The sequence below is a fragment of the Hetaerina americana genome, unplaced genomic scaffold, assembly GCF_022747635.1.
Source record: "Hetaerina americana unplaced genomic scaffold, ioHetAmer1.1.p SCAF_5, whole genome shotgun sequence".
Taxonomy (NCBI): Eukaryota; Metazoa; Arthropoda; class Insecta; order Odonata; family Calopterygidae; genus Hetaerina; species Hetaerina americana.
This window is the reverse complement of record NW_027287095.1, coordinates 80339483-80367406: the sequence shown is the minus strand read 5'-3', so window position 1 is coordinate 80367406 and position 27924 is coordinate 80339483. Positions and strand designations below refer to the sequence as shown.

The window sequence follows — 27924 nt, the reverse complement described above, 5'->3', positions numbered from 1 at the left end:
GACATCACGCAAAAGTGCAATCTTCACAATGAATTGGCGGAACATTCTTCAGTCCCAAACAAAGTTAACAAGTTCGCTCAAATGTCAAGCTGATGTTGACTGTTTTTTTTGTGAAAAGGTGTTTGGGCATCACAAATACCTACCTAAAGGCCAGACAGTTAACACATGGTACTACCTGGTGGTTATGAAATGCCAAAGAGAGAGAATCATGAAAAAAATGGCCTGAACTTAAGAGGAGCGGCGAGTAGTTTTTTCACCACGACAATGCACTGGCTCATTTATCTCTCAGAACTTGAGTTTTTGGCCAAAAACAAGACCGCTGTGCATCCCCACCCACACTGCTCATCCCATATGATGTTTTCCTGTTTCCCAAACTAAAAACCTTGCTCAAAGGATAAAGATTTGCCACCATTCCAGGGATAGAGAAAAAGTTGACAGAGGAGCTTATAAGCATTTGGGAAGAAACATTCCAGGACTGATTGGTTACTTTCAGAACTTTTTGAACAGAGGCCATAAATTTCAAAACTGGCTGAATATAAAATTATAATTTTATAGAATTTAATTTTTGGATTTGAATTAAATGGAAATTTTACAGTCATTTAATTGTATTTTCTCAGTGGTTATATTAACCTTAAGGGTTAAATTATTATTAGCTTTGCAAAATATACATAAAAGAGAAAATATAAAGAACGAATTTATCCAGAGTAGCCTTCAAAGACATCAAGAGCATCATATAGAAATTGAAAATATTGATCTAACCTGGACAGCCAATCTGTACACATCCATCATCAACAGTACAAATCGGTTGCTTACTGGATCCTCACCTATTAAAATGCAATAATTCAAAAAGGATAATTAGTCATTACTTGAGTCAATAATTCTTTTCAAATTCATCCAATTTCAATAAGCCTACTGATGATTCAAGGAGGTAAATTAACTTTTAAGTTTGACGAAGCCGTAATGAATGAAAAGGAAATTTTTATTAACTTACCCTTTTTGGTTGGGTCAATACGATCAGTGTATATATAATTAAGAACCATTTCAAAGGCCTCCGGAACTGCATCATTTAGTTTCACTTCTAGAAGTGGTATATCCTTGAACTGAACTTGTGTGGTGCCAAACAACTGAAATGAAATTCAAACTCATCTATATTTGCTAATAAATTATTTAAAAAATATTAAGTTTCTCTATTATATTGACAGACTTAAAAAACAATAAAATACCACTACAAAGCCTTTCAGCTGCCTCAACTTCATAAAGCCAATGAACACATACTTTTTCTGATGGCAATAGAAGTGACTGTAATCTACCAGAATTTTGAGAAACTAAGGGCCAATAGTTACATTAGAATAGAGCAAAACATTGATCCACGGAAGGCAATATCTGAGGCCAAATAACTTGATGCATGAGAGTATGTTTGATGCAACCGAAAAGAATCACAACCTCAAGAATTCACGGCAATTACTCGTAGCCCCTCATTGCGTGGGCATCTTGCTCACCGTTTCCAAGTGCTTGTCCCTCGCCTCTCTTGCCTGTCGAATGCGTGAGTGCAACCACTGGGAGCGTGCGGCAACCATCGCCATGTGAGCAGGAATCTTTACTTCCTCCCCACCATCTTCCTCACTCCCTACCACGAACTCCACATCACAGAACTGACGACTCTCGAGGAGCTTTCCAAAGTCTTCATGCAGGGTGCATTTAGGGTAACATGAAAACTAAGAGGAAGTAAAGTGAAATTACTAACAATGTACTTATCGAAGCTAAAAAAACCATTTTTAGTCCATCCAATGGAATCAGCCATGTTAACTTGTTAACACTATATTTTCAATGCATATACTACATGTATACAACATTTATGAAATACCCTAAAATCAAAATAAAAAAAACAGCATCTTTCCATCTAATTTATTCTGGAGAATAATTAAAAATACAACTTCAACTCATATTATGATGAATTATGGTATTAAATATGTTGATTTTTAAAACAACTTTCCTTGGGTTTGATGAAATGACTATGTGTTATTTCATAGACCATTGATTTATCATTAATACGCAGATATATATATATATATATATATATATATATATATATATATATATATATATATATATATATATATATATATATATATATCTGCGTATTAATGATAAATCAATGGTCTATATTATATATATATATATATATATATATATATATATATATATATATATATATATATATATATAAAATCCAAGTTATCAAGTGTTTTACAGAATGCCAATTCTTTTAAAATGGGTGAATCATCATATAAACAAAAGTTTATTTATTTTTAAATCACAATTTTCAAATGGAGTTTCAACTTGTGAAGTATTGGTCAGGTTATTCTGGAAACTTTTCTATAAAAACAACACCGTACTCGTGATAATTCCACAAAAGTTTGAGTTACATGGCAGCATCATTATCATTAATCAACTCAAAGTTTGAATTAAATTGATTCTAAGTATGACAACTTTAAGTATTTGTGACATGACAAAAAAGAAAAAAAAATGTATTATATTCTACACAAATCTGAATTTAACCTTTAACAGTTTTGATGTATTCACATCATCATGACAAGCAAACGAAAAAATGTTTTGACCTTGATAATGATAATAAGATGAGATTTTATTAAATTTGAATGGATTATTACAAAATTGTTTTCTTTTCATCAACCTGAACGTTGATTTTGATAGGTGAGGGTAGAGCTTACCCTGAATTAAATCTTAGGGCGTATGAAAGGTACACAGCAGGGAGGGCAGGAATTCCTTTCCCTGTGGCACATTCAAGTGTTGTACCAATTTCTAGTAATCTAGTAAATCAGAAAACGATACTGAACAAGTTTTTAGGTAAGGTTATCTGAAAGCATCACCTGGGATTAGGATCTGGGAACTTATAGCCAGTAGCCAACTGTTTTATCCACTAAACCACTATGCTCTCTCTGGGTTATGTAGCTTGGATGAATTTAGTTTAAATGACTCACAGTCTTACGGCTAAATTATGACAAATTACTTGACTAACAATGCTTGAACAATTCAAAAAAGGCAAAATATTTTATGATGAACATATTAAAACTAATCAGTGAATCCTCATAGCAAATGAATCACTGTTAAAGCTTCCACCAAGACAAACAAAAATTATATCCATCAGCTGCAATATCTGCTGCATATTATTTACATCCCATGTATTCACAATTACCAGAAGGGAGAAGTGAAATGCATTGGGAGCAGGAGCTACACTTAGTATGATATTAATTGGAAAGTACCTGAATTCTGCAAAACAAACATGACAGAAACCAATTCAGTAAGTGATATTCAAATCAAGAACATGGGAAGATTCAACAGTGAAATTGAAATTTTAAAAGGGCGAGAGATGAAACTTTATACCAAGTAATTAAGGGAAAGATAATGCTGAAGAAAGGCTACAATTCAAGAGATTCCTAATGAATGTGAGCAACAAAAATGAAAATTAAGAGTAGGATGAAAAATGTTATCAAATAATTGCTTAAAGGCTAAAAAGGGGACACCAAGTACAAGGAATCACCATAGAAGTTGATAAAATGATCAAAACAAAGGTGGAACCATATTTTTTTGCAATTCCAGCCTGGAAAGATACTGGTGACATATCTCTCTTTGGCTCCCATGATCAGGTGTCTATTTTCGGTGCTTCCACGTGATTCAAATATTATCATCTATCTATTTTGTTATCTCAGCCATTTAAATCTACACAGCACACCTACTGGAGCAAAATGACATGTCCATAAAAGGAGTAGGCACATAGAAGGGAAGGCAATGTTCATTAGGAAGTTTAGTTTGTCTCTCATCCCATTCCCCTGCACTTAATCCTACTGGTGCTCTATTCAAAATATATTCCATTTGGCCGATCCTGCTAAACACCAGGGATAACTCTGCTGACAATTGAGAAACAATTATGATGGCTGGTTTTACCTTTCTGAAAGATTCTGAAACAATACTAAAGAATCTCCAGAATAACATAACTTTTTGAAATGCCAGTAGAAAATGTAGTTTCATTTAATTTTGCCACACAACAAATCATGGTAAACTCAGGACTGGTGTGTGACTCCACAGTTTAAGAAATACTGCATTATTGTAGATGGTTTGATTTGTTTCTTGTAAATATATGGGACTACGAAATACCACGTAATCTTACAATAAGACTGCCTAAACAAATCACTCGTCTATGAGTCTATCCTATCTTCTTTCTTCTTCACTAATTGTAAGTAGATTATAAGTAGTATGTAACAAACTATCTTTTGATATCACTCGTTTGTTAAAATAAAAAAAAAAAAACTATTGTAAAGAATTTGGAAATAAAAGGAGAAAAACAGATAAAAGAAGAGGAAAAAAAAAAGAGAGAGAGAGAGAGAGAGAGAGAAAGAATATAGAAAATAACAGAAAAAAAATATATATATAAATATGATAAAATAAAAAAATAAAAATAAATAATAATAATAAAAATAATAATAATTTTTAAAAAAATGGAAAGCAAATCCTTTATATTCCTTTTTCTGTAAATTTAAGGTGCTAACATTATATCTTTTTGCAATTGCTATTGTCTATTCATATCCAAACATGTTCTTACTTAACTTCATACAAGAATTGTAAATACCTTAATTTAGACCTTAAGCTTCATCTTCACACAAACAACACTAGAAACGTACAGATACCACACACGTCACTGCAAGATGGACTTTCAAAACTACCGGTAGTGGTGGATTCTTCCACCGGAACGGATAGAGCTAGACAGCACACAGAACGTGCTGCATCAGACAGTTCGGCATGAAATCTGAGACGTTGCCCAAGAATCTCCAAAAATAATGTAACATTTGTAAGGTCACAAACATACGAAGTTTCATTAACACATATTGATATCACAAGAGGGTTTCCATGACTCAGTCATTCTACTGCATTTTGAAATCCTATGTCACAACTTGGTTTAGTGACCGAATTATTGCAGTTACATATAACAATAAGAAAAAATATTGTTAGTTTAAGTATTGCATGACAAAATGTAAAGCCTAAAGGTCTAGAATAAGATGACTTCAGTCTTCTCTCTTCATTTTCTGATTTCATCCGTCTATACATTGCAAGAAAGAAGCAAAAGTCATTGTATCTTGTTGGCTAAACTTGGTGGATTATGAGCATTGGCCATATCCTTACTATTAGGAAACCTTAGCAACTGGAGACAAGTAACTTTCCAAAATAAAGCAAGAGCTGACCAAAAAAATAAAACAGAAAATCATGGACATGTGTCTTTTGTTCACTTATCTCCATGACATCTTGGTTTTTTTGTGAGATAAAATGTTGGGTTGGAAGAGAGCCATAAATACACCACTGTGCATGCCAAAATATTATCACAATATAATGGAACAACAAGCTTTTCCTTTCTTTGACTTTCACTATCCAATGACCAAAACACAGTTTTTTCACACCTGAAACATTCTAACCTCTCATTGGCAATGTTGAAACTCTTAATGCCAGCATCAAAATCTTCTTCAATGTTTACACCATAGCCCTTTAAATAAGGTCCCTTGATTATAGAACTTTTTTACTAGGCAGCCAATACTGTAGGGTGTGATGTGCATTGCATACTTACCGCTGTTTAACAGCTAGAATTGCAATAAACACATGTGGCTCGAAGTGCACAAATCCCTCCTAATCACTAGGAATTATAAATAATCTCCTCTCAAATGCCACTGGTAATGGATCTGTCCAATAATGGAAATCATGAAGCTAATAATTAAAAAAATGGCTTTCACTACATAAAACTGTAGAGGTGTTTTAACCCCCATTACCTCTCAATCTTAGTTTAGTGGAAATATAGTACAAACAGCAGTCATTTTACAATTTCAATATTGCTCCAACACAAACATGACTATCATTTTACTGATATGACAAGGCATCTGGACAGTTAATATTCAATTATTAACAGCATTCCCATCAAATTTTTATGCAGACATTCTTACATTAATCATCACAGATTTTTATTCTATTAATCATCAAAGATTTTTACCATAAAAATCTGACTTACTTGGAAGTGATACAGCTCACCATTACGGATGTTCCCATCTATTGTTCCACCAAATATATACATGGCATCACCAATTACAGTAGCATCATGGAATATACGGCCCGTAGGTACCTGAAATTAATTTACAATGATGTATTTGCACATAAAATAATGATTTAAATGCTCTGATTGAAATAAAAAGTTTACTCACTGAATAAAAATTAACTGATTCATTCTAGATGTCATTTCAAAAATAAAAATCTACCCCATTGAAATGGAATTATTGACTTTGTAATTCCACATACTTTAGTTAAAAACACAACCCTTAAAGTTGAGACAAAGGCTGAGAGGTTCAAGTCTTAATTCAGGCTCATTGGATAGTATGGTCACTGGGAAAACCAATATAGGTAAGATAGGAAGTGGAGATTAGTGGAGATACTGCCCACTAGTGGCATCCCACAAACTGAAAAAGGATTTATTTACAGTTAAATAACACGTACCCTTCTGGAAATAAATATTTAAATCATAACATCTTCACTAATACAGTGGAACCTATAAACTGACCATAATCCATTCCATGATTTTGTCATAAAGCAAAACAACTGTTCAGTGAAGCAACTTTTTGCATATAAATTAATTTAAAATATAATAATGCCTGCCATGCTGAAAAAAAATATGCACAAGGTTTATTCAAAGAAAATTATTCATACATTTTTTAGGATCGTTGGGACTTTGACCTTTTCTCCTTTCGTGGAATGACACAACCAAGAATGTGAACTCAATTTGCAAAAGCGACAACAAATCAAAATAAATAGCTAATTATTTATGATATGTACCTAATTCCTTTCTACTAGAAAGCTGTCTAGAGACATTTGTTTCTGCCGAAGCTTCAAAATTTGGTAAAATTTGCAACTCAGAAGGATTGTTAAATTACTTTATGGTAAGCAGCGTCATTGCCTTATTGGGATGATGCCTCATACATATGGTACAATGCAAAAGTTTTCTGTGACCTACATATCTCATTTAGCCTGCTGTTTTGGACTTAACATTCCTTGAATGCTCGTGAAGATTCTGAAAGGTAAACAAGCAAGGGTTTGATTTACAAATCACTGCTTGCATTTACGCAAAAAAGCAGCGTGAGATGGCCTTTCAAGCTTTTTCAAGTCACCAATGCAGTTCTCTGCTGCTTTGACACAGAGCTTGCTGCTTCACCTTGCCTCTTAATGTCATGGATGATGGTTCTTCTCGTTAACTTCTCGGACCACGCACAGCTCCCCTTAAATACTTGTTGGGTACCTTTTTTCCACTTCAGGAGGGTACCATTAGTTAAAAATATCATGCATGAGAAAAATGGAACCAAAATGAAACTATGCCCCCATCCCCCTGAAAATTGGGGAAAAAATTCTTGCTCCTACTCTGCACCCCCTGCCACATGCAAAAATTTTTAAGCCAATATTTTAATTTCAGAGCATTTTAAGCGAAATACAAAATGTTATTCAGCATACTCGTGAAGTTCAGTGTAGATAAAAATTACTTTGCTTTCAATTAGAGTTCATTGCATGAGGAATGGCAATAAATGCAACATGTGAATGTAACTAATTTTACATAAATGTCAAAACTGTTTAAAAGATAATATAGCGTAAATCATATTCATGTACAAAATTGCCGCAAAAATAATATGTACAGTAATAAAAATTTGGAACATATTTTAGTGAACACAAACACTCTTGGGCTAGCTGTTGATAATATATATGTAGGACCTAAAGGTAGGCTTGAATTGTGTTGTATGAAAGGAGAGACGGTTAGCACTCCCCTAGACAAGGATGGAATTACACACATAAATTGGTTAAGGCACCGCTGGTCTTCCAGCACTTGACCACATTTTTTCCACTTTCCTGATTCAATTTTCAACCCAAGCCATTTTTTCCCCCTGATGCATATTTAATGTTGCATGAATAGATAATCATACATGAGTACTAAATATGTAATCAGCTCATTAGAGCCAACAATTCTGTAAAAGAGTGACCTAAGGTAAAAAGGAAACATTTACTTTCTTTGGCAAATACAAAAGTCTGTTCAACAATAGTGCATTCATTGAATACTCCTTAGGAACTTATGCATGGCAATTTCAAATAACCTTTCAGAAACTGAATGAAGGTAAAACTCCAATAGCTGTAAACAGTTTACTTTTCTATACAAAGTACAAATAAAATTAGTTGGCTAACGCCACAAGTCAAGGAGGGGTACCAGGAAAGGGATAAGAAAGGTGAATACGAATTCGCGTATTTCGGTCACAACGTAGCCCAATTCAGCGTACTCGTCACGACAACACAAGTCGAAGTGAGCTAAGTGAGCCTTTGTTTAGAAAGGTAAACTGTTTACAGCTATTGGAGTCTTACATTCATTCAACACTGCTACTAGCCATAAGAGCTCAATTCTATCAATATTTTCAGAAAATAGACAGAAAGACAGTGTCATTAAGTAAATTGCCACAAATCAGCATCAGGGGGGAAAAATGGCTTGGGTTGAAAATTGAATCAGGAAAGTGGAAAAAATGTGGTCAAGTGCTGGAAGACCAGCGGTGCCTTAACCAATTTATGTGTGTAATTCCATCCTTGTCTAGGGGAGTGCTAACCGTCTCTCCTTTCATACAACACAATTCAAGCCTACCTTTAGGTCCTACATATATATTATCAACAGCTAGCCCAAGAGTGTTTGTGTTCACTAAAATATGTTCCAAATTTTTATTACTGTACATATTATTTTTGCGGCAATTTTGTACATGAATATGATTTACGCTATATTATCTTTTAAACAGTTTTGACATTTATGTAAAATTAGTTACATTCACATGTTGCATTTATTGCCATTCCTCATGCAATGAACTCTAATTGAAAGCAAAGTAATTTTTATCTACACTGAACTACACGAGTATGCTGAATAACATTTTGTATTTTGCTTAAAATGCTCTAAAATTAAAATATCGGCTTAAAAAATTTTTGCATGTGGCAAGGGATTCAGATTAAATAATCTGCTAATTATATTTTTTTTTAAACATTAAATAGGTGTCAATATAGGAATACAAAGAAAGAGGAATGGAGATGGACATTATGAGTGAATATAATTCTAATGTTCGGTAGTGTTATGAACTTGCCCATGCTTCTTTTGTGGTTAATATGAATTGCTCATAAAACAAGTTCTTGTATGTATTCTTACCATAAAACATTTTAAATAAGTACTAATAAAGAAGAACTCTAATTATTGACAAGAGTAAAACATGCTATATATTTGTCTCTCACCGACTTACCCAGTCTGAGATAAACAATCACAATGAATTTCAACAATTGATCAGTTAATTCATATACTTTCCAGTTACCAATTATTTACAAATGTCAAACATTAGAGGGATAATACCTTCTTCCATATGGATACTGAACCATTTTACCAACTAATACAATAAATACCAATTTTAATTTGTCACTTATCCTCAGATTCCACATCAAAATGTTCAATTTCTATTCATTTAATCGATTTGCCATAGCCATTTGCTAGATTCATCAAAGATTATGCGAGGACTTAAAATGACATGCGCCATAGTTTTGGGTGAAATTAAAATCCCCCACCACTTCTCATACTATGAAGAGAAATTTTTTTTCATACTTAAAATTTTATTTAATGAATATTTTTAATATAGAACAATATTTGAAATTTTATTGCACAGCCTAATTGGAGAAAATCTCAATAATTGTTCCTTAATAGCATTGAATTCTGTTAGCTCAGAATGTTTCTCAGGTTTTCACCACATATGTTGTCAATCCAAGCCGGTAAACTTCGCCAAGCCTTAAAAATCTGAGAAACATGCATTGCTCATCAGAGCTCAAATTAACACTGCTGGAACCTTTGAATGAACATCATTGGATTCTATATTTCAGATTTTTTTAAAGGCAAATGGACTGAAAAGGTTATCAGCAGTAGTTAGTTTAACAAGGGCTATGACTACTCTCGGTCATGCATTACCACTCTGATACTGTAACAGTTGATTCAAAATGAGTCACTAATTTAAAAAAAATTATATAGCACCTTAGATCCTGGGGCAGGTTGTATTATGGACCAGGTTTGTGTGTCAAGATCGTAGCAATGGAGATCATTGGCCAATGTGGAATCAGCTGCACCACCAAAAACATATAAATGCCGATCAAATGCCACCATGGTGTGCCCATAACGTCTTGCAGGTGGAGGTGGAGCTCCTCTCAAAATATGTTCAGTAGATATACAGATCCACCTAAAATTAGAGTATGGAAGATAAGTTGAAGAGAAAGCCTAGGGCTATACATATTTGAAAATAAAATTTTAAAATTTTGTATAGATAAATACAAATACAAATCACAACAATATATGGTCTCTTTTATTCCAAAAAATAGGATGTGTCATAAGCTGACACAAAAAGTTATAATATCTAATTTCTGAACCTCAGTACAATGAGGGACACCGGTACATATATAAATTCTAGGCATGAGATTGTATTTTTATGAATTTAATTAACATTGTTTTCTATAAATATGATTTATCAACTGCATAGCCACATTGAATAAAATACTTTACCATTCAAGACGTAAGGAAACCAAAAATATAATCAAAATACATAAAAACAGAGACTATACTAAACAACAGGATTAAGAGTCATATGTGATTTTAAAATTTAAGTCATTTTTCAAGGAATTCTAAGACATTATCGAAGATTCATATCAATTGCATCCCTTAATATTCTTTTTCTAGCACAGTTCACGCAGAAAATAACTTAGATCTGATCGAAGAGAACTGAGAAACGAAATTGACATAGCATAAGTTGGCAGAAAGTGAAAGTGTGATTTGTTTCCGAAAAAGGAGAATTTAAAAATAAACCACCACCACTAATGCAATAGACCTTCACCATACCAAGACAGGTCATGCAGATTTGGGAACTGAGAAGCGGCAGGTTCTATTACCATAGCCATGCAACTTATGGTCCCTCCCCACATCATCGAGTGACCCCCCCCCACTATTGGCAGCAGAGTGTGTGAGGAATCACCCTCAAAGAGAGGGATAAGGGATGGGATAGACTGCCTATATATAATGTTAATTTTGCCCTCAACATCACTTCGACCTGAAGATACCTGCTTGCATGCAGGAGAAACTGTCATCAAGAGAGAACAACTTATGCATTCGAAACCTGGAAGCCATGAAGCCTATATCACGTAGCAAATGTAATCAATCTTTCAGTGCCATCCTGCATAGTAGGTGCAGAGTGCATTCTCATACATAAACATTAACTGCTGCAGCCATGCACAAACTATAGTTATCAGTAACATTATTCACTTTTATTAGGTATTAATTATAAATAAATGGTGAAATAATTACTATATTTTATAAAAGGAAGTTTTGGACTTAATTTATTAAATTAAGATTCCATTTTAATGCCACATTGCATACTTAAGCATTTAGTATTAAACTTACTCATATGCTTAAATGGAATGCACAGAAGATTTTCATTTAAAGGGCTATCACAGTTGGTCAAAGCACTAGTCAGAGCTACTAATGAGACCATCATGAGTCAGGCTTTGGGACATACCTTTGGGGATCCCCAAGATTGGTTATCTTTGGGTGCTAGATCTTTCTGAGAAACCTCAGACAGCATAAGGATACATGCTATCCCTCTTGTTTTTGTGTGAATTTTGCATGCCACTGGGTTCTAACCTCTACCATCCCTCTAACATTAATTAAGTTCTGCAAGTTTTCATAACATAAAAGGGGCAGAGTAAGTGAGTATCCAACTGTCTATTATTCTCTGTGGAACCTTCCACATTGCTCCCACCAATTTTCTCCCTCAATAGACATGTGTATCATGGGCAATGGCTTTTTGAGCTCTATAAATGCTATTGTTATCTCAAGAATTCTAAGCCTAGACATGCTCTGATCAGCAATGTCCTTAGACAAGAGTGGTTGAGAATGAAAGGCTTAGTCAGGCTAAGGAGATTGAGATGGTGCAGTGACGTAGCAGAGTAATGTAACGGCTTCCCATCCCAAGGGCCTGGGTTTGAATCCCATAGGAGGCAAGATTTTTCCATAATATCTTAATTTCTACTCAGGTTACAGTGTGGAGAGCAATTAAATTTGAGAATGCTGCTCATTGGATGTTAAATGTGGGCTCCCTGGCTCCATATGCTAAGATTTGGTCAATGCTAATGCCCAGTTTCTACGCACTACTTTCCCACTCTTAGCATCCTAACTCTACCAAATTACCCACCTATTCTTGATGCTGTAATTTTTCTTAGCTGTTGATAGCCTCCACTGATTACCATTACTACTGCTACTGAGTCATACCTTTATCTAGATTGTAAAGGGCATCACTATTATTTAGTAATGGGCCAAATTCGAGGCTATCTTTGAACTTGAACTCCCAGAAATGTTCCAATCTCCTTCAATGGAGTTTAGGAATGATGTGATAATGCATTTTAGTCCACTAAAATATTCTTAGCTATGCTTTATAAGATTTCATTCTTCTTACACATTGTTTTAAGTTCACATTTTATAGATAAATGTCCTCTGTATTTATATCCCTTTCAATATACAAATACATATCACATTTTGGTAAGTAGGAAAGAACAATCAAAATCCAAAGGAAGTGTAAATCACAGCCATATGAATCAAAGATTATTCCGATGGCAGCACCTCTTTGGAAAATAATAGAGAGAAGAGTATTGATGAATTTTAAAATTGGTTCACTGCTGCCACTTTTGCCCTATTCTACTGATCTTGCCCCATGTGACTTTTTCTTATTCTCAGGATTCAAAAACCATTGCAGGGTTGGAGATTTGACAAAACAAAGTCATTCAAGAGGTGGAACAATGCTTTTCAACTCAATCTGCTGAATTCTACAATGATGACCTTTAAAAGATCAAAAAATGATAGATGAAATGTATAACTCTGGATGGTGACCATGCAGAGAAGTCTTTTACATTTACATAATACCTTGCAAATTTGTCGCAAGGGTGTGTGGCGGGGTGAGTGTGGGTGTGGTGTTAGGTCACCACCCTTAAAAGAGAACTAAACCACATGCAAAATCAACACATCCATGCAAACCAACACCCACAGTGTTGTATACATTCATGCAAAAACCCTTTCAACTTAAATGCATGCAAATACATATACTATCAACTAACAAACAATTGCACCTTAGAATGTAGTAAAAATTCATCCAATAATGTGCAAGCTAAAATTTGAAAAGTAAGAAGGCGAAATTCCACTACCACATGGACATGCAACATACAATGGCCACAATTAGGAAATGTGACCCAATGCTGCAGGTAGTGGGAGGGTCCCCCCATTGAGAGAGATGAGGGATGGAAGAGGAAACTTAAAAACAGACAAAGCAGAGCAAGCAATGCTGTAAGGAGCACTAAATTATTGAATAGCATTCTAATGCAGTCAGGTGGGAAGGTTTTGACAACAAAACACACGAGGTTAGTAAAAGTGCATGCAATTGAGTGGAACTAATTATTCCATAGACACTGAGGGTGGCAAGTGGGATTTTTGCTATCTAAAACCCTACAGTTGCTCTCCCGTATTGTCCGTGGGAACAAGGAGTCCTTGAGTGTGCTAGTTCTGGTTTCTATGTACTTCCTGACTTTCATACACATGATCCAAGCGACCAATATACGTTGGAATGCAAACAATTTGCGAGACCTTGGCGCTGAAACATCCAGATCTGAATTTATTTAGTACATTCAACCTAGCATTGAATTATCATTCTTCTAGTGATTCCCACTCCAACTCCAGAATTATTTCAGTGACACATTTTGTTTAATCGTAAGAGTTTTTAACGAAACGGGCTACCTGGCATAAAATAATAACAAATGAAAATTAAGTTTCTATCCTCATCATTTTTAGTTATGACTAAAAGTTTACAATATCCCTTCATAGATATTGAAAGAGAATATGTTGACGAGGACAGCAAAGCTCCAGAAATACCAGATTGCAAGATATAAAAGGCATAAAAGTTTTAAAGTAAATAAGTTTGAGGGGATGGGTAACACTCCTCCAGATCTATTAAAGGGTTGGGAGAAAACGTGGAAGGGTATGTTTTCATTAGCTAATTTGTAGCATTTATTAAAAAGGAGATTGGCCAGAAGAATTCTCTCACAAAGAGGAAAAGTAGCAATATATGAGTACTCTAGGAAAGTAAGTCTGAGCAAAGGAAGTACTTAGGGTCATCAACAAAAGGATGGAGAAGAGAGGAAATAATTACTCCAGCTGCACTCGACAAAATTTCAGGAATGACTTCACTCATAGAATGAAATATAGAATATATGTAATCCTATTAATTTACTTCATAGAGTTTGAGAAGGTGATTGACAGAGCAAATTGGTCACAGTAATGAATTGTGTAAGACAGAGAAGACCTGAGATAGAAGTGACTTATCCAAAACCTGAGCACATCTCAGGCTGCACATGTATGGGTAGAAGATAGAGATTGGTTCTCAGGTTTCCAACACATTTCAATTGTTAAAGCTGTTCAGGTTTTTGAGAATCCTACACATTAGACTGTCTGGTTTTGAAAGCAATTTCTCCAGCCATCCTCCCAGTGTCTTCGGGCTAAAAGTGTTGATGCATGAATTGTAACATCTGACCTGACATGCATGCATTGCCACTTATGACCTGATGCCAGCAGGATGGCCAGAGAAAATGCCATTGGGAGGATATGGTAAGGGAGGAATGGGAAGGCCTGCAGATAAGAATGGAAATCGAATTAGAATTAATGATAAATAAATGAAAATAATGAGGCACTCAAAAATAGAAAGTCTAGCAATACTTTAAACATCACAATTATAAAACATAAAGGAGCAGGTGTAACAGCTCATCTATCTGGGCAAATTAGTAGGGGGATAAGAAGAACAACTGCTTAAGGGTTGGAAAAATCAGCAATAGAAGCTTTAGCTAAGGTGAGGGAGTTGATAACAAGGATCTTAAGAAAGGTGACATGGAGTGTAGTTTGGCTTGGAAACTTGGTCTTTGAGGCAAGAGGTTAGGCACAGATTGATGATGTTAAAGATTTGAGCACAGAGAAGAATGGAAAAATGAAAATGGACAATAATAAAAACAAATGAAAATTTGCTAGGCATTACAGAGAAGGTTCTTGGAGGAAATTCAAATCAGGTAGAAAACTTGTATCTAGGGCATAATGGATTGTTGAAAATTGTAATGGATGGGAGGATATAGATAATGCAAGATAGGGAGGAAGAAAAGATAAAATAAATACGGGAGAGAGAAAGTGCATACAGGTGAAGGAGGGTTTAATCTAGTGTGGGGTTTAACAGAATGAGGTACTACGTTGATGGGGCTTAGAAGTAAAGCAGTGGTTGGTCTCTAGGTCTTTCTAAAACATACTTTGAATGGCACAAAAGCAACAGTATCTTTAAAGGCCTCCAACAAAACCAAAAGATTTCCGTGCCTTCTTGCAATGAATTTTGCAAACAACTACAGGTCTTCTAAAATCTACTCCAGCCTCAGAACTCTATTTTATTAAATGTCCTTCATACTGTGAGGGTTAATATATGCATAAAAACTAAATACTTCAAGATGGTAGCATTTTCTATTTTATTTACAGCACATAGTTTTTCAGTCATAATTGGATTGAACACAGTTTACATACTAGAGAATAATTAATACTTAGAGAAATTGCAGGGCAAGAGGCATGAAACCAATACAACCACAAACCTACCATGCTGAGGTGTACACTAGCTTAATCGTGTGTAAGCAGTGAAGGAGAACACAAACAAAGATAATATGGATTTCTATGGCCGAGTAACTATTGCTTGGACAATTAACGTCTTCTGCAGAAAGGCAATTGTATTAAACATTTATTTTTATGACAATAGTAATATTTATTAGGGGAGGACACCAACAGCTATGGTCATTTGCACCCTCAGAGATAGGCGGGTAATTAGGTAAAGGTAAGATTTTCAGCGTAAGGGGAAAGAGTGGAAAGAAATCAGGCGTGTCTACTCACAAAACAAAATGCACCAAGGGATTACACAACTTATGATCCCATTCAAAGGACGGCACACTCCACTTGAAGTGCTCTACACATGGCACCCAAATAGGGATTAGGATACCATGGAAAAATTGTCCCTGCTGGGATTTGAACCAGGGTTCTCTGAGAAGGAAGAGGTACACTAGCCACCACTTCCAGCTAAATCCTCATGTCACTACAATGCTTAAGAATTTAGAATTGTTTTTCTCATGAAATATGAATGTAACTTAATTTTAATCGAGTTTTTTATTCATAGTTGTATAAAAAGTCACTTTCCAGTTTGTATTTGGGTTAAGAACAACTGGAAATGTGCAAGAACAATTCCATGGTTCCCTTCATTCCCCTTGTTAGTTGACTTTCCCTGGCGTCCCAGTGAGCATTTTCAGATCTTTTTCAGAAGTTGACTGGCTTAAAGAATGGCACGTCTAAAATTATATTTACAGTTACCTTACTCTTGTGAGTGTCTCCCTTCATGTCTGTTTTCAGGCTGAATGAAGGAAGAATACTAGGTATTTTCCACTCATTGTATTTGATACAACTAGTTTCAAAGCATAGGTGTCATCCTCAGGTACAAATCCTGGATGCCTATGCATTGAACCTAATGGTGCAAAATAAAAAGTCTCTAGAAAATACCTAGCATTCTTCTTTCATCCAAGATGAATTACTATGCAGTCAAGCCTGATACCATGGAGTGTCTGTATTCAGATTTTTAAAATAAGTACCCACATTCATGAGACAGCCTATATTTTTCACCTTCAATTTTATTTAGCATTCATCCTTCCTACTTCTATTTTGATAGTGCCATCACCCCATGACAAGGTAAGGGAATTTCAGGGGTCATGTGAAGGCCAGGAAGAGTGATTCAATCAGGCATTCATACAAACACGTCACTGAATGATGGAGAGGTAAGCGGTTCAGTGAGCACCTTCCATCCTGCTCATAACACCCAAATTTCCTCCTGCTACTGCCCAATTTTTCAATTTTTTTCTTGCCAGTCATATACTGAGCATCATGGCCGACCACTACCTGGCCATGAGCAAATACAATCCTTATATGTGTATCATACACATAGTGGTAACTTAAATACTAAAATATCTTTAGCTTGATTGAATTATTTTGCAAGCTCTTTGTGTGTGCCCATTAAGTGACTGATGCTGGAAATTATATAATTGCAAACTCTGACGGTTATACCACTGCCGCTAGCATTATTATTTACTCATAGAGACTATTTCATACCTTTTTTCTTTGAAGTGGAACTGAAAGAGACTGTTGGTTATCTTGGCTCCACTCTGTCCACTGAACACGAACATTGACTCCCTTGCAACGGCCACAGGAAAATTACAGCAAGTTGGAGGGCAATCTCCATTCTGTGCTACTTCTTCCCATGTCCGAGAATCCCCCTATCATAAAGGAAATCCGAGAAGGGCAGAGCTAGAAAATGCAGGTCTAACCTTTACATAAACATGTATATAGCAGTAGTTTTTATGGGAGGCGACAGTTGAGGTCATTTGTGCCATTAGTGATGGGTAGGAAGGAGGAAAGGTGGAGAGAAACCCAGCATCTGCATTAACCTACTCTTAATGAAAGGTGCCAAGGGGTCCACAGCTTCACATCTCATTTGACAGGCAGTGAACTCACCCAAAGTGCTCTTCACAAAGCACCTCAAGTAGAGATCGGGATACCAATGGAAAATATCAGATGACTCTGGGATTCAAGCCCAAGCCCTATGGGTGGGTAGCCAGTATGTTAGCCACCGCACCATCCCAATCCCCCCAAAACATGCATATACTTGCAAAAGACACCCAAGTATGATCAAGAAGCTCATTATTTATCTCTTTAAGAGTTCAAACATGCATTTATCGAGAATTAAAAATTAAACAAGCTAAAACTTATGATCGTTAAAATTCAACTTAAGAAAAACTGATGTCGCCAGATAATCACTCAATTCACTTTTATAATGATAATAATGCTATTTCATAACAATATTAAATTACAACTGACAAAAATGGCTTTTACACCTAGAGCACATGGCATTCAAATTTGCCTAACATGTTACATATATGATTAGAGGCAAATAGAGCCCTGCTATAAAGGAAGCACATAGTAGTAGTAGTTTTGAGGGGAGGCGACCGACAGCTAAGGTCATTTGCGCCATAGGGGATGGACAGGAAAGGATGAAGGGTGGAGAGAAACCCGGCGTCGGCATTAGCCTACTCTTTACGAAAGGCGCCAAGGGGTCCGCAGCTTAACGTCCCATCCGACGGACGCCGTACTCACTCAAAGTGCCCTCCACAAAGCACCTCAAGTAGGGATCGAGATACCTCTGAAAAATATTCAACACCGCCGGGATTTGAACCCGCGCCCTCAGGGTGGGAAGCCAGTACGTTAGCCCCCGCACCATCTCGATCCCCAGGAAGCACATGCAGCGAACATCATGGAGAGGTTCAAGTTCCCTATTTCTCTTTGTTTTCACCTTACCTGTCGATCACTTTATGACAGCACTATCTCTTCAGGGAATGTTAGAAAGAGGAATGAGGATGTTTTTTGTCAAGTCAAAGGATAGAACAGAGCTAGAAAGAGATGATCAGACAAACAATGAAGAATTGTAATTCATAGCAAAGGATTTAAATAATGTGATTGGGGTTACCATACCTTCAACAAACTCCGTTAAATGTACTGTGGCCATTGTATATCACTTGTCCATAACATAGGGAGGTCAGCAAAATCCATTCATAAAGTTCACTGACTTCCTTACTTCTATGTCGTTCAAAAATTTTCCTGGCTTCAAGGACCACAGCAAAATGCTCGCAAATGTCAATGTTTTTTCTAGATTTGAACGTAAAGTGTAATAGTAGCAAACAAAGGTTTTTTAATATTATAGAAGATTCAAATCTTCCTTTTATGAAGGTTTTAACTATCCTTAGACAAAATCACCGGGCATTGACGTGCACCGCTGAATGGTTATTGAAATGGTTTCTGACAGCCACAACAAATCAACTGGGAACAGGAATCCCTCAGAAAAATGAAATTACTTTCAAATAGAATCTTCATTTACCCATTGTTTTAATTAATGTTAAAAAGATCACTGAAATAAAGTTTGTAAAAATAAATTTAGAATTTTAATGATCATGAATTATACAAAGTTTTTCAACTAGATAATCTTGCTATCTTTATTTTTATCATCATCATCCATCAGAATAATGTTTATAGATCAAATAAGGACCCCATTGTTCCCAAAACTTCACAATTAATCAAATTTTTGCTGTTCAAAATGTAAAAAAAATATTGGTAATGCATTTTAAAATTGTTTTTCATAGCTCTAAAAAAAAACAGAACTCAGAAAAATTTCCTGAATTTTCCTCGTCACAGAGTATTCTCTGACATTTTCTGGATATCCCAGTTTTCCCTGGTGTCAGCCTTCCATATGGGTTCACTCTTACGCAACTATCAACTTTTACTTTACAAACTTCCTTTTTTGAGTTTCAAATAAAGATCAAGACTAGTGGTGTGAATGTAGTTTTTAGTACATGAGGATGACCAGTTTAAAGAAGACGGCTTTATTCATGGACATGGGTTGAAATGTGATAGAACTGGATGTTAAAGTTCCACCATTCTGGAGAAAGAATGGCATGAGACAGGTGAATGAATGCATGTATGATAAACAAGATCAAATATAAAATTTGAAAGACTTGTCTGAAAAAAGAAGCAAACTTATGAGACCACTACCTAAAAATGATGATCTTGTTACAATCCAGGCAACGACAATGGTTTTGTTTAACTTATTTTTTTGCATCCTGACACCAGAAAACAAGCTGCAAATTGCCAATAAAAACGGAATTTATGAATTTAGGAAAAATTAGCTGTAAAAATTTTGATAGTTTAGGAACAACTCTGTCGTGAACACTGTTAAGAATCATGAAAACTCTCAACTGTTTTAGAATGAGGGCTAAACAGAAAATGTAAATTTACTAAAAATCTGCAAACTAAGAAGAATAATTGTATAATCCTTTCAGAAATTAAACACAAACTTCAGCTTGATTTCTACAAAATACTAAACCCATTTCTTTTTTTTTTAAGAATCGATGAGTTTCCACTCCATGAAAATGTTATGTGGTCCACAACAGAGTTCAACTTGTAATTAGGCTACAGCCACACAAACATGCATTGCTAAAAAAGAATTTATCAGGGACTCAAAGAGAAAATTGAACCAACCAATGAAAATGTGGACACAAACATCTCATCCTGGTGGAAATCAAGGCTCAAGAAATTTCACTTTAAAGTGAGTGCTTTTACTGTGGCATCTAACCATGCAGCTAAATGTGAATAAAATTGGTAAATGTCTCTTGTACCTCACTACTGCTCGTGAATTGCACATCAGCATCTAAATTTGAATATGCAAGATGACTTACTGAAGCAATTTTCAATAAACAAAGTTTTGCAAGTACCTCGGATCAAGCTTTCTCATGTAACTTCTAAAATTTCATATGTCCATGATTTCCTCTGGAAACAATGGAAAAATCATGGAATCATTTAGAAGATATCTCATCACTATTGAGTGATAAATCCAATTACTTTTATGTGAGTTTCATGAAAATTGGTACCCTCAAGGATTACATAAGTTGCATACCAAACTGCATCATTGTCTTCATTTGGAAGTAGTACAAATTAGTCGTAATAGTCCTCATTCAACCCAGCTGATGTTAATGCTTACAGTTAGTATTCAAGAAATTAGTTCCAATGCTTGGATTAGAAACTAAAGTTTCTCTAAGATGTCCCTGATGATGGAAACTAGGATAGGCAATTAATGGGTAAATTAACTAGTTTAAACTTAACTTCTCTGACATGAGTTTCACTTGCTCATTAATATTGATCCATGGGGAGTTGACTTTTTTTAAACGTTACTGGGTGACTATAAATAATTCCTCGATTTTTATTCTAAGTCTTATTCTCAGGGCTGATTGTGTGTGTGTGTGAAAATTCCTGTTTTTTCCATTTTCCTAGTGCTTCTTGAAATTCCCAGTTATTACCATGCTGGGAGTATTTTTGTGAACATGAACTGAGATTACATAATGATATGAACAGTAAAATAATGCTAAAACATTATGCTGCTACCAATCTAGAAGTATAAAAACAGTGGAATACTTCCTGGGCTTATAAAGAAACTCATCTCACCTGTAATGATATTGTCCACATGTCATTCAGTCTTGCATTCCCATCATATCCAGCAAAAATCCAGAGTTTTCCATCATACACAGCAGCTCCATGGGCAGATCTAGGCACTGGTGTTCTAAGGCAAAAAGTTTTAACATTAAATCATCTTAACAATTTACAGACTTACAGTTTGAGAAATGATCAGATACATATTGGGGAACTTATATGTTTTGCATCACATTGTGGAGGCTAAATAAAAAATACCACCTCAGTACTTTAACTGCCACTAGGGGAAAAATACGCTCCATTATCTCAAATACAAATATGTAAAATATAGTGTAAAAAAATTTCAAAACATTTACTATCGAGGAATGTGCCATAGAGCGTTCGAACAGAAAAGTAATGAGTAATTTCCAGGGCTGGAAATACTACTTTTTAAGTTATGGTAAAGTTGAGATATTATTTTTATAAAATATGCTCGTTTGTCTCTAGCTTTATTAAGTTGGTGGAAAAATGTATGCCTTTTGCACCAGACTTCAGTGTAATAATATGGGATTATATTGGGATTATACCCACTAGCTCTGGTTTGTACCTATTGTGTTGAGCAAGAAAATTTATGATTGTCAGGTCTTTTTGGACAACTTTTCATCAATGGTAAAATAATAGAAAACATACAGTAATTTTTTAGTGGGTGAATTTAGCACTTAAATATTAAAGAGGATTAAAATTTGGGAGGAGTGATTCCTTCATTCTAGACTACAAAAGCTGATGGGATGAGCTTAGTGTACTTGGCATTAAAATATTTTTTAATCATCAAGTTTCCCTTTTCTTTCCATTGCTCACATTGATTGTTAACTTTCAGTGGCACAGATAAGGCTGTGGTTGCAATTAAAGACTACTTCTTCTATAAATTTCTTGAGCCCAGAATTATCTACCTTACGGTCAGCAGAAAGAATTTCCGCTATGAGATACAGGCTTGTGCCTGCTAAATACAAGACAAAAACGTTTCTCTTCTTCCTGAAGTAAAAATATACTTGGGTCCCAGATTAGCTTTGTGGAATTGAGAAAAGATAGAGAGTAATATAGTGAGACAAGTCAGTGGTTTGAGTCAACATAAATAATGGCATCTTATCCTTTTAGAGAGAATCAGTTTCATAAGTTTACAAGTGATAATATATCAATCCAAGGGATTTTATCATTTAGTGCCAAAATTTACAACAAAATGCAGAGAATTATGTGCACTAAGTCAAAGGCTTTCAATATGATTCCCAAATGAATACAGATACATGAGGGTGATAATGGTGGCATGAGACTCGAGTAAGAAGTGAATTAGAATGACTTGAGTGATCAAATAGCCTGAGCCTTCCCAACCACGGGAAATGAGTCATTCATCCACAGTATTCAACCCAGCAGTTGGTTTTGATAGGTGAAGGACAGACCTTGGCCCAAACTAGCTCTCAGCCATATGAAATATGCACATTCATGGTTGGGCGGGGGAAGTTCCTTTCCCTGTGCCAATATTCAGTAGTTTCTCACAAAATTCAAGCATGTAGAAAATCACACAACTTGGGTTTTTTTTTCAATAGGTGAAGTCCTAAGGAATCTCCCAACCTGAACCTGGGATCTCACAGCAGCCAAACACACTACCGAATAGGTCAATAAACCCCCTAAGTTTTAACTTATATCATCCACATATTGGCCATAATAAAATGCACACTTAAAAAAAGGATGATCCAGTCTAAAAAGTTTTTGTCAATGCAAGTTCGTAAATATATCAGCTGAAATTATCAAATGCACACATCCCTTCCATAGCCAATGAGATATTTCTATCCTCAACATTGAACACAACATCTAGAGACTCGCATATAAATATTAAAACTACAGCCACTGGTTAATTATATAGTTCCAATGGTTTGAATTTCAGTGTCACAAGTACAAAAAGTGTTAATTTTTATGAAAAGTGAACTTTTAATGCAAACACAATTGGATAACACACAATTAACTTTGCACTTCCTGCTCCTAATGAATTACACCTAATGCAGCATAATCAACTGTATATTCACAGAGTGAATGAGAATTTTTCATCTCAGAATGAAAATTACAAAATTAAAATAAAAATAAGGTTAATTTAAAAAAAAAGGATTTTTAAATTTTCAAGTATTGCATTCATACTTACTTTCCAACAAACTTCCATTCACTCCACTGGCCAGTTTGGAATTTGTACTCAAACAGATCATTTTTATTGCTTAAATTTGAATTGGAAAATATATCACCCGTATAGCCACCAAACACAAACATGGAATTTTCATAAACCTGTAAAACAAATTAAAATAATGTATGAATGAGTATTTGCTATTACACATAGACTTCCAAGATTTTGTCTATTGTTTTGGAAGTATATTAATCCATGCACCTAAGTTATTTAAGAAAGAGAGTACATTAATAAAACCACAAATACATGTACCACAAAAATATTTCTCCAGAAAAAAGAACAAGAATTGAAAAAGTATTCGTAATATTGATTGAAAGAGTGGCCAGCGAAATGAGCCCAATACTTTGTGGTCATTGGAAGAGAAGGGAGATAGCACTTGGTAGCTCTCTCCTCTTGTGATTCATATGTAATGCATGATCAACCATAGATGCACTTCCTAAAGGGTTTTCCTCACAGTGAGAATGGCTTCATGTATCTGACGAAGCAATACATATGCAACAATACTATTTACTTATATTATGAAGCAGAGGAAAGTTCTGCATGGCTTGAATTAATACTTTTCAATGATATTACCAATTATTAACATTCTTTAAATTTTAAATGGTTTTAGTTACCTTTAAGGCTATTTTAAATAAATTTTATTTTAAGGATAAAATAATAAATAAGGTACCATAAACAATTCTTATTATTAGGTAGAGTATTGCATTGAAGGAACGTTCAACACTAGAATTTATAACAGGAAAATTTGTCCCTATAAAGTTCCAGTTGGTGAATGTATGGTCACACTTTCGGTTGTATAAACCCCAAGGCATGGACACATTCCTTTCTATTCATCATCAACACAAAGGAATATCCGAGACTTAGCTGAACCATTCTTCAGTGCATGGTGCATTTGATGTCTTAAGATCCGACTTTTAATTAACTATGGCAGATCCCTAGATAGTCATTCACTATCATTATTCCACACAGACTAAGCTGCCTTATTTATTAACACTTTTCACCGAAAAATTAACAATTGAACGGATTTCGGATGGAGCCTAAGTCCAACTATCCATGTCTTTATTATGGAGGCAATACGATTTCTCAAGTTTTCTTAGGCAATATCTCTGATGACAAGAAGTCACTTTGGTCCCAAAAAATGAGTTTTGTCACCTCTACAACAATAGAAGAAATGCCTACCCAAAAGTAAACCTTTACCCAATCATCAATATAGAATACTGACCACAGCGGAATGATTGTATCTTGGTGCTGGCTGAGTCCCGGTAGTACATGCAGTGCCCCACGACTTCTCTTTTATATCAAAACGAAGAAGATCATTGAGCATGGTCTTGCCGTTATCGCCCCCAAATACATAAATTGCATCTTTGTAAGCAACGATTGTGTGCTTACTCCTCCTGTAAGGTAGATTCGGAACCAGGACAATTAGCATTGGCAAATCGCATTGAAACATAGAATGAAAGCACATCTTTTTAATGAATGCAACAACATTTGATGTCAATTTATAACTAGAGAGCTATAATGCAATAGTTCAAAATGCCTCGTTTTACAATTGTTGCTGACATACCTGAACCCAACAAATTCATCACATTCCGGCATCCTTTTCCATTTGTGAACCGTTTCAAATGGTCCAAAGTCGAGAGTAAGACATTCGGCATTTTCTGGCCAGTTATGATCGAAGTCAACGTTTACAGGCCTTGCCATTGCCATTTTGCGAGGCTCACAAGTTAATTTCCACAAGGCTTATGTCAATTTAAAAAGATTTTACACCAGCGAAAGGCAATGAACACGTAATAACCTCATAAGCGTAAATTTCTGAATAAACACGATGAATGAAAATAGGAAAACATGAAAATAAAACGTCACAATATCACGAACGTGTACTAAAAAGTTTGTATAACTCAAACATCAATGAAGTACCATCACTGCCATTCATCGCCGGAGCTTTCGTGACGTCACACTCGCTTGGGAATTCGGTCGTTCATGGGTTCGCACGAAAAGAATCGATGATGCGCTTCAGAAGAACGACTCTGGAAACAACTGTTTATTTCTCTTTTCTCGGTTAATAATATTAGTATTTTTTCGTGCAATGCATTTTCCTAAGAATTTCTTCAAACATTTACCATCATCTCTACCGCTGGGTTCCAACGGAAACGAAAGAATTCCGCGGATAATTACTTAAATATTAAGTAGAGCCTTGAAGCCCACTTAAAAGTCATTATTAATTTAAGTTTAGGGGAGCGAGACCTACTTACAGAAGAGTGATAAAAGATTTGTTTGAATGAAACCAATCGATCATTTTCCATTGTGTCCATCAAGAAAAAATAATTAAAGGTTAGTCTCTGCGTCCCGAGGCTTCCCCGGCGAAGGATGACTCATCTCTTACAAACAAACTAGCCCATTCGCCATGAAGTACCATACTCGTGAACTCTATCCCTTTCATTTCCAAGAACATGCATAATCCTGGTACTATATTACCCTCAACAAAGGGGCATCGGGAGTTTAACTACACCATTCCTCCTTACTATTCATTTTCCCCTAGTTGGTTTTGAAAATGCAGTAAGAATCTAAGACCCCTTCAAATGTTATCGAGGCGTGAGGGACTGGACCTTTCCTTGCAGTCTCTCGTCTTTGACGTAATCGATTCGTTCTCAATCCAGGCGGGTGTCTGTTGTAAGCTCTGGTTTTTTTGCAGGTACCTTCGCGTAATGCGAGAGCAGCAGCTACCCCCATAGACTTGAGAAGCAACCCACGATTTCAACGATAACATTCCATGGGTCAATACCAACCTGAAAGTAAAAATGTTCTCAGAGGTGGTCGACCCGCTAGATACCTTCACATAACTACCTCAGTATTTTTATGCTGCAGACACAGTTGGATGTCTATGAATAAGTAGCATTTTTTGTCTTAGCGACCAACATTCAGCTGTATGCTCTAACTAGGTCTACACCTGTAAGGGTGCATCACTACCACTTCCCAAACACCAATTTTCAGATACCATGAAACAAGGCTCAGAGAAACTTCAGCATGACATTACTAAGTGGCATCTTACAAGGAGAGACAGGCTGGTCTCCCAAGTTTCACACCAAATATATTAGGAACAAACCTAGAAAATTTTACTCGCAATAGAAGTTTTCCGTGTCTCTAATTCTATATCCATCCTATTGTAGCCAAGAAAATTCACCAGTTACATCTGCTGCAAGCTGAATCCTTGTGGCCAAGTACTTCATACAATTTCTTTCTTTCTAACTTATTGACTTGAAAAGAACAACTTGCTATACTTTATACTGGAAAAATCGCAGGAAGCACTGATGGACATACCGAAAACCGAATATAAAAAATGTTTCGAGGATTGGATCAAGCGCTGGCATAAGTGTGTTGCAGTCGATGGGGATTACTTTGAAGGGGACAATATAGATTTAGATGAATAAACTTGTATTTTTAATTTTCTGAATAAATTCCGGGAAATTTTTGATCAAGGTAGTATATGTTAAATGGATCTCAAATGTGGGCTGTGTATGCCATGCTACCTGAAAATATTTCATGCAAAAGTCTCCTATCTTCTGTAATATAGTCATTAATACTACCAAATGAATTCTATTATTAGGGTGTTATTAAAATTTATGATATAACCAAAGACATACTGATTATACTCCATGCTCCCCTATGTTACTGATCTCATTAATGTAATAGTATCATGTTTAACTCTCCCATTCCTGAACTCCCCCCAAATCATCCCCGAAAGAACAATTGGCCCTCATCTTCACCTTCATTTTGATGACCCTTAGTACTACCACTTTCAATTCATTTGAAATCAAGCATATTGTCCTCTTGTCCTCACATAATGCTACCTTTCCTTTTTTTGGAATAGGACCTAATACTGATTGAATGAAGTTTTCCAGCCTAATTCATCTCTCATAAATGCAAAAAATTAGTCCAAAAAATCGCTTCCTCCCCACCTCTTCTCAAACCTTTCATTAGTGCCACAGAAATGTTGTCCACCCCCACAGCCTTATTTGTTTCAATTCCCACAATACCCTTTCTATCTAACCATCAACTAAGCCTGGACCTACCCTATTCCAACTCACTTCATGATTCCTATCTAACATTACAGGCCTAATATCTTTATCATATATTACCTCCATCTGTCTCAAACGTATCTTGGTTCAATGACATATGATTTTCCTTCCATATCATTAATAATGTGCAGATTTTCCTTCTTTACTTCTTAGATTTTTCACCTTTCTGCACAATGAACTCATTTCACCCTTCCTTCATAAATTCTTAACATCCCACACTGTGCCCTCCATCACACTTCTTGGCCTATTAATTTCCCACCTAGGTTCATTATTTATCTCCTCTTATTCCCTTCTACCAACTGCTGTGATTACATCCTTCCATTTCCATCTAACATCGATCTTCCTTATCATCTCATCACTAATCCATGGTT

General features: G+C 35.5%; 1 protein-coding gene and 2 non-coding genes across 3 annotated transcripts in view; 1 reads left to right on the top strand and 2 right to left on the bottom strand.

The window, feature by feature from the left end:
* Lztr1 (Leucine zipper like transcription regulator 1) overlaps window positions 1-25385 on the bottom strand; it is a 37355-nt gene extending 11970 nt beyond the window's left edge. Inside the window, exons 1-10 of the mRNA XM_071593043.1 lie at window positions 25042-25385; window positions 24700-24871; window positions 23442-23578; window positions 21287-21401; window positions 17351-17514; window positions 10127-10328; window positions 6068-6178; window positions 1500-1715; window positions 992-1124; window positions 760-824 (exon numbers count right to left, since the gene is read on the bottom strand). Coding sequence (XP_071449144.1) covers window positions 760-824; window positions 992-1124; window positions 1500-1715; window positions 6068-6178; window positions 10127-10328; window positions 17351-17514; window positions 21287-21401; window positions 23442-23578; window positions 24700-24871; window positions 25042-25184 — 1458 coding nt within the window. The 5' untranslated portion in view covers window positions 25185-25385. The remainder of the gene's footprint in view (window positions 1-759; window positions 825-991; window positions 1125-1499; window positions 1716-6067; window positions 6179-10126; window positions 10329-17350; window positions 17515-21286; window positions 21402-23441; window positions 23579-24699; window positions 24872-25041) is intronic.
* On the top strand, window positions 7826-7934 carry LOC139694471 (U6atac minor spliceosomal RNA). Its single transcript, XR_011702148.1, has one exon. It is a non-coding gene; the product is annotated as a U6atac minor spliceosomal RNA (small nuclear RNA).
* LOC139694470 (U6atac minor spliceosomal RNA) lies at window positions 8595-8703 on the bottom strand. The gene has a single exon (XR_011702147.1). It is a non-coding gene; the product is annotated as a U6atac minor spliceosomal RNA (small nuclear RNA).
* Window positions 25386-27924: the final 2539 nt, after the last annotated feature.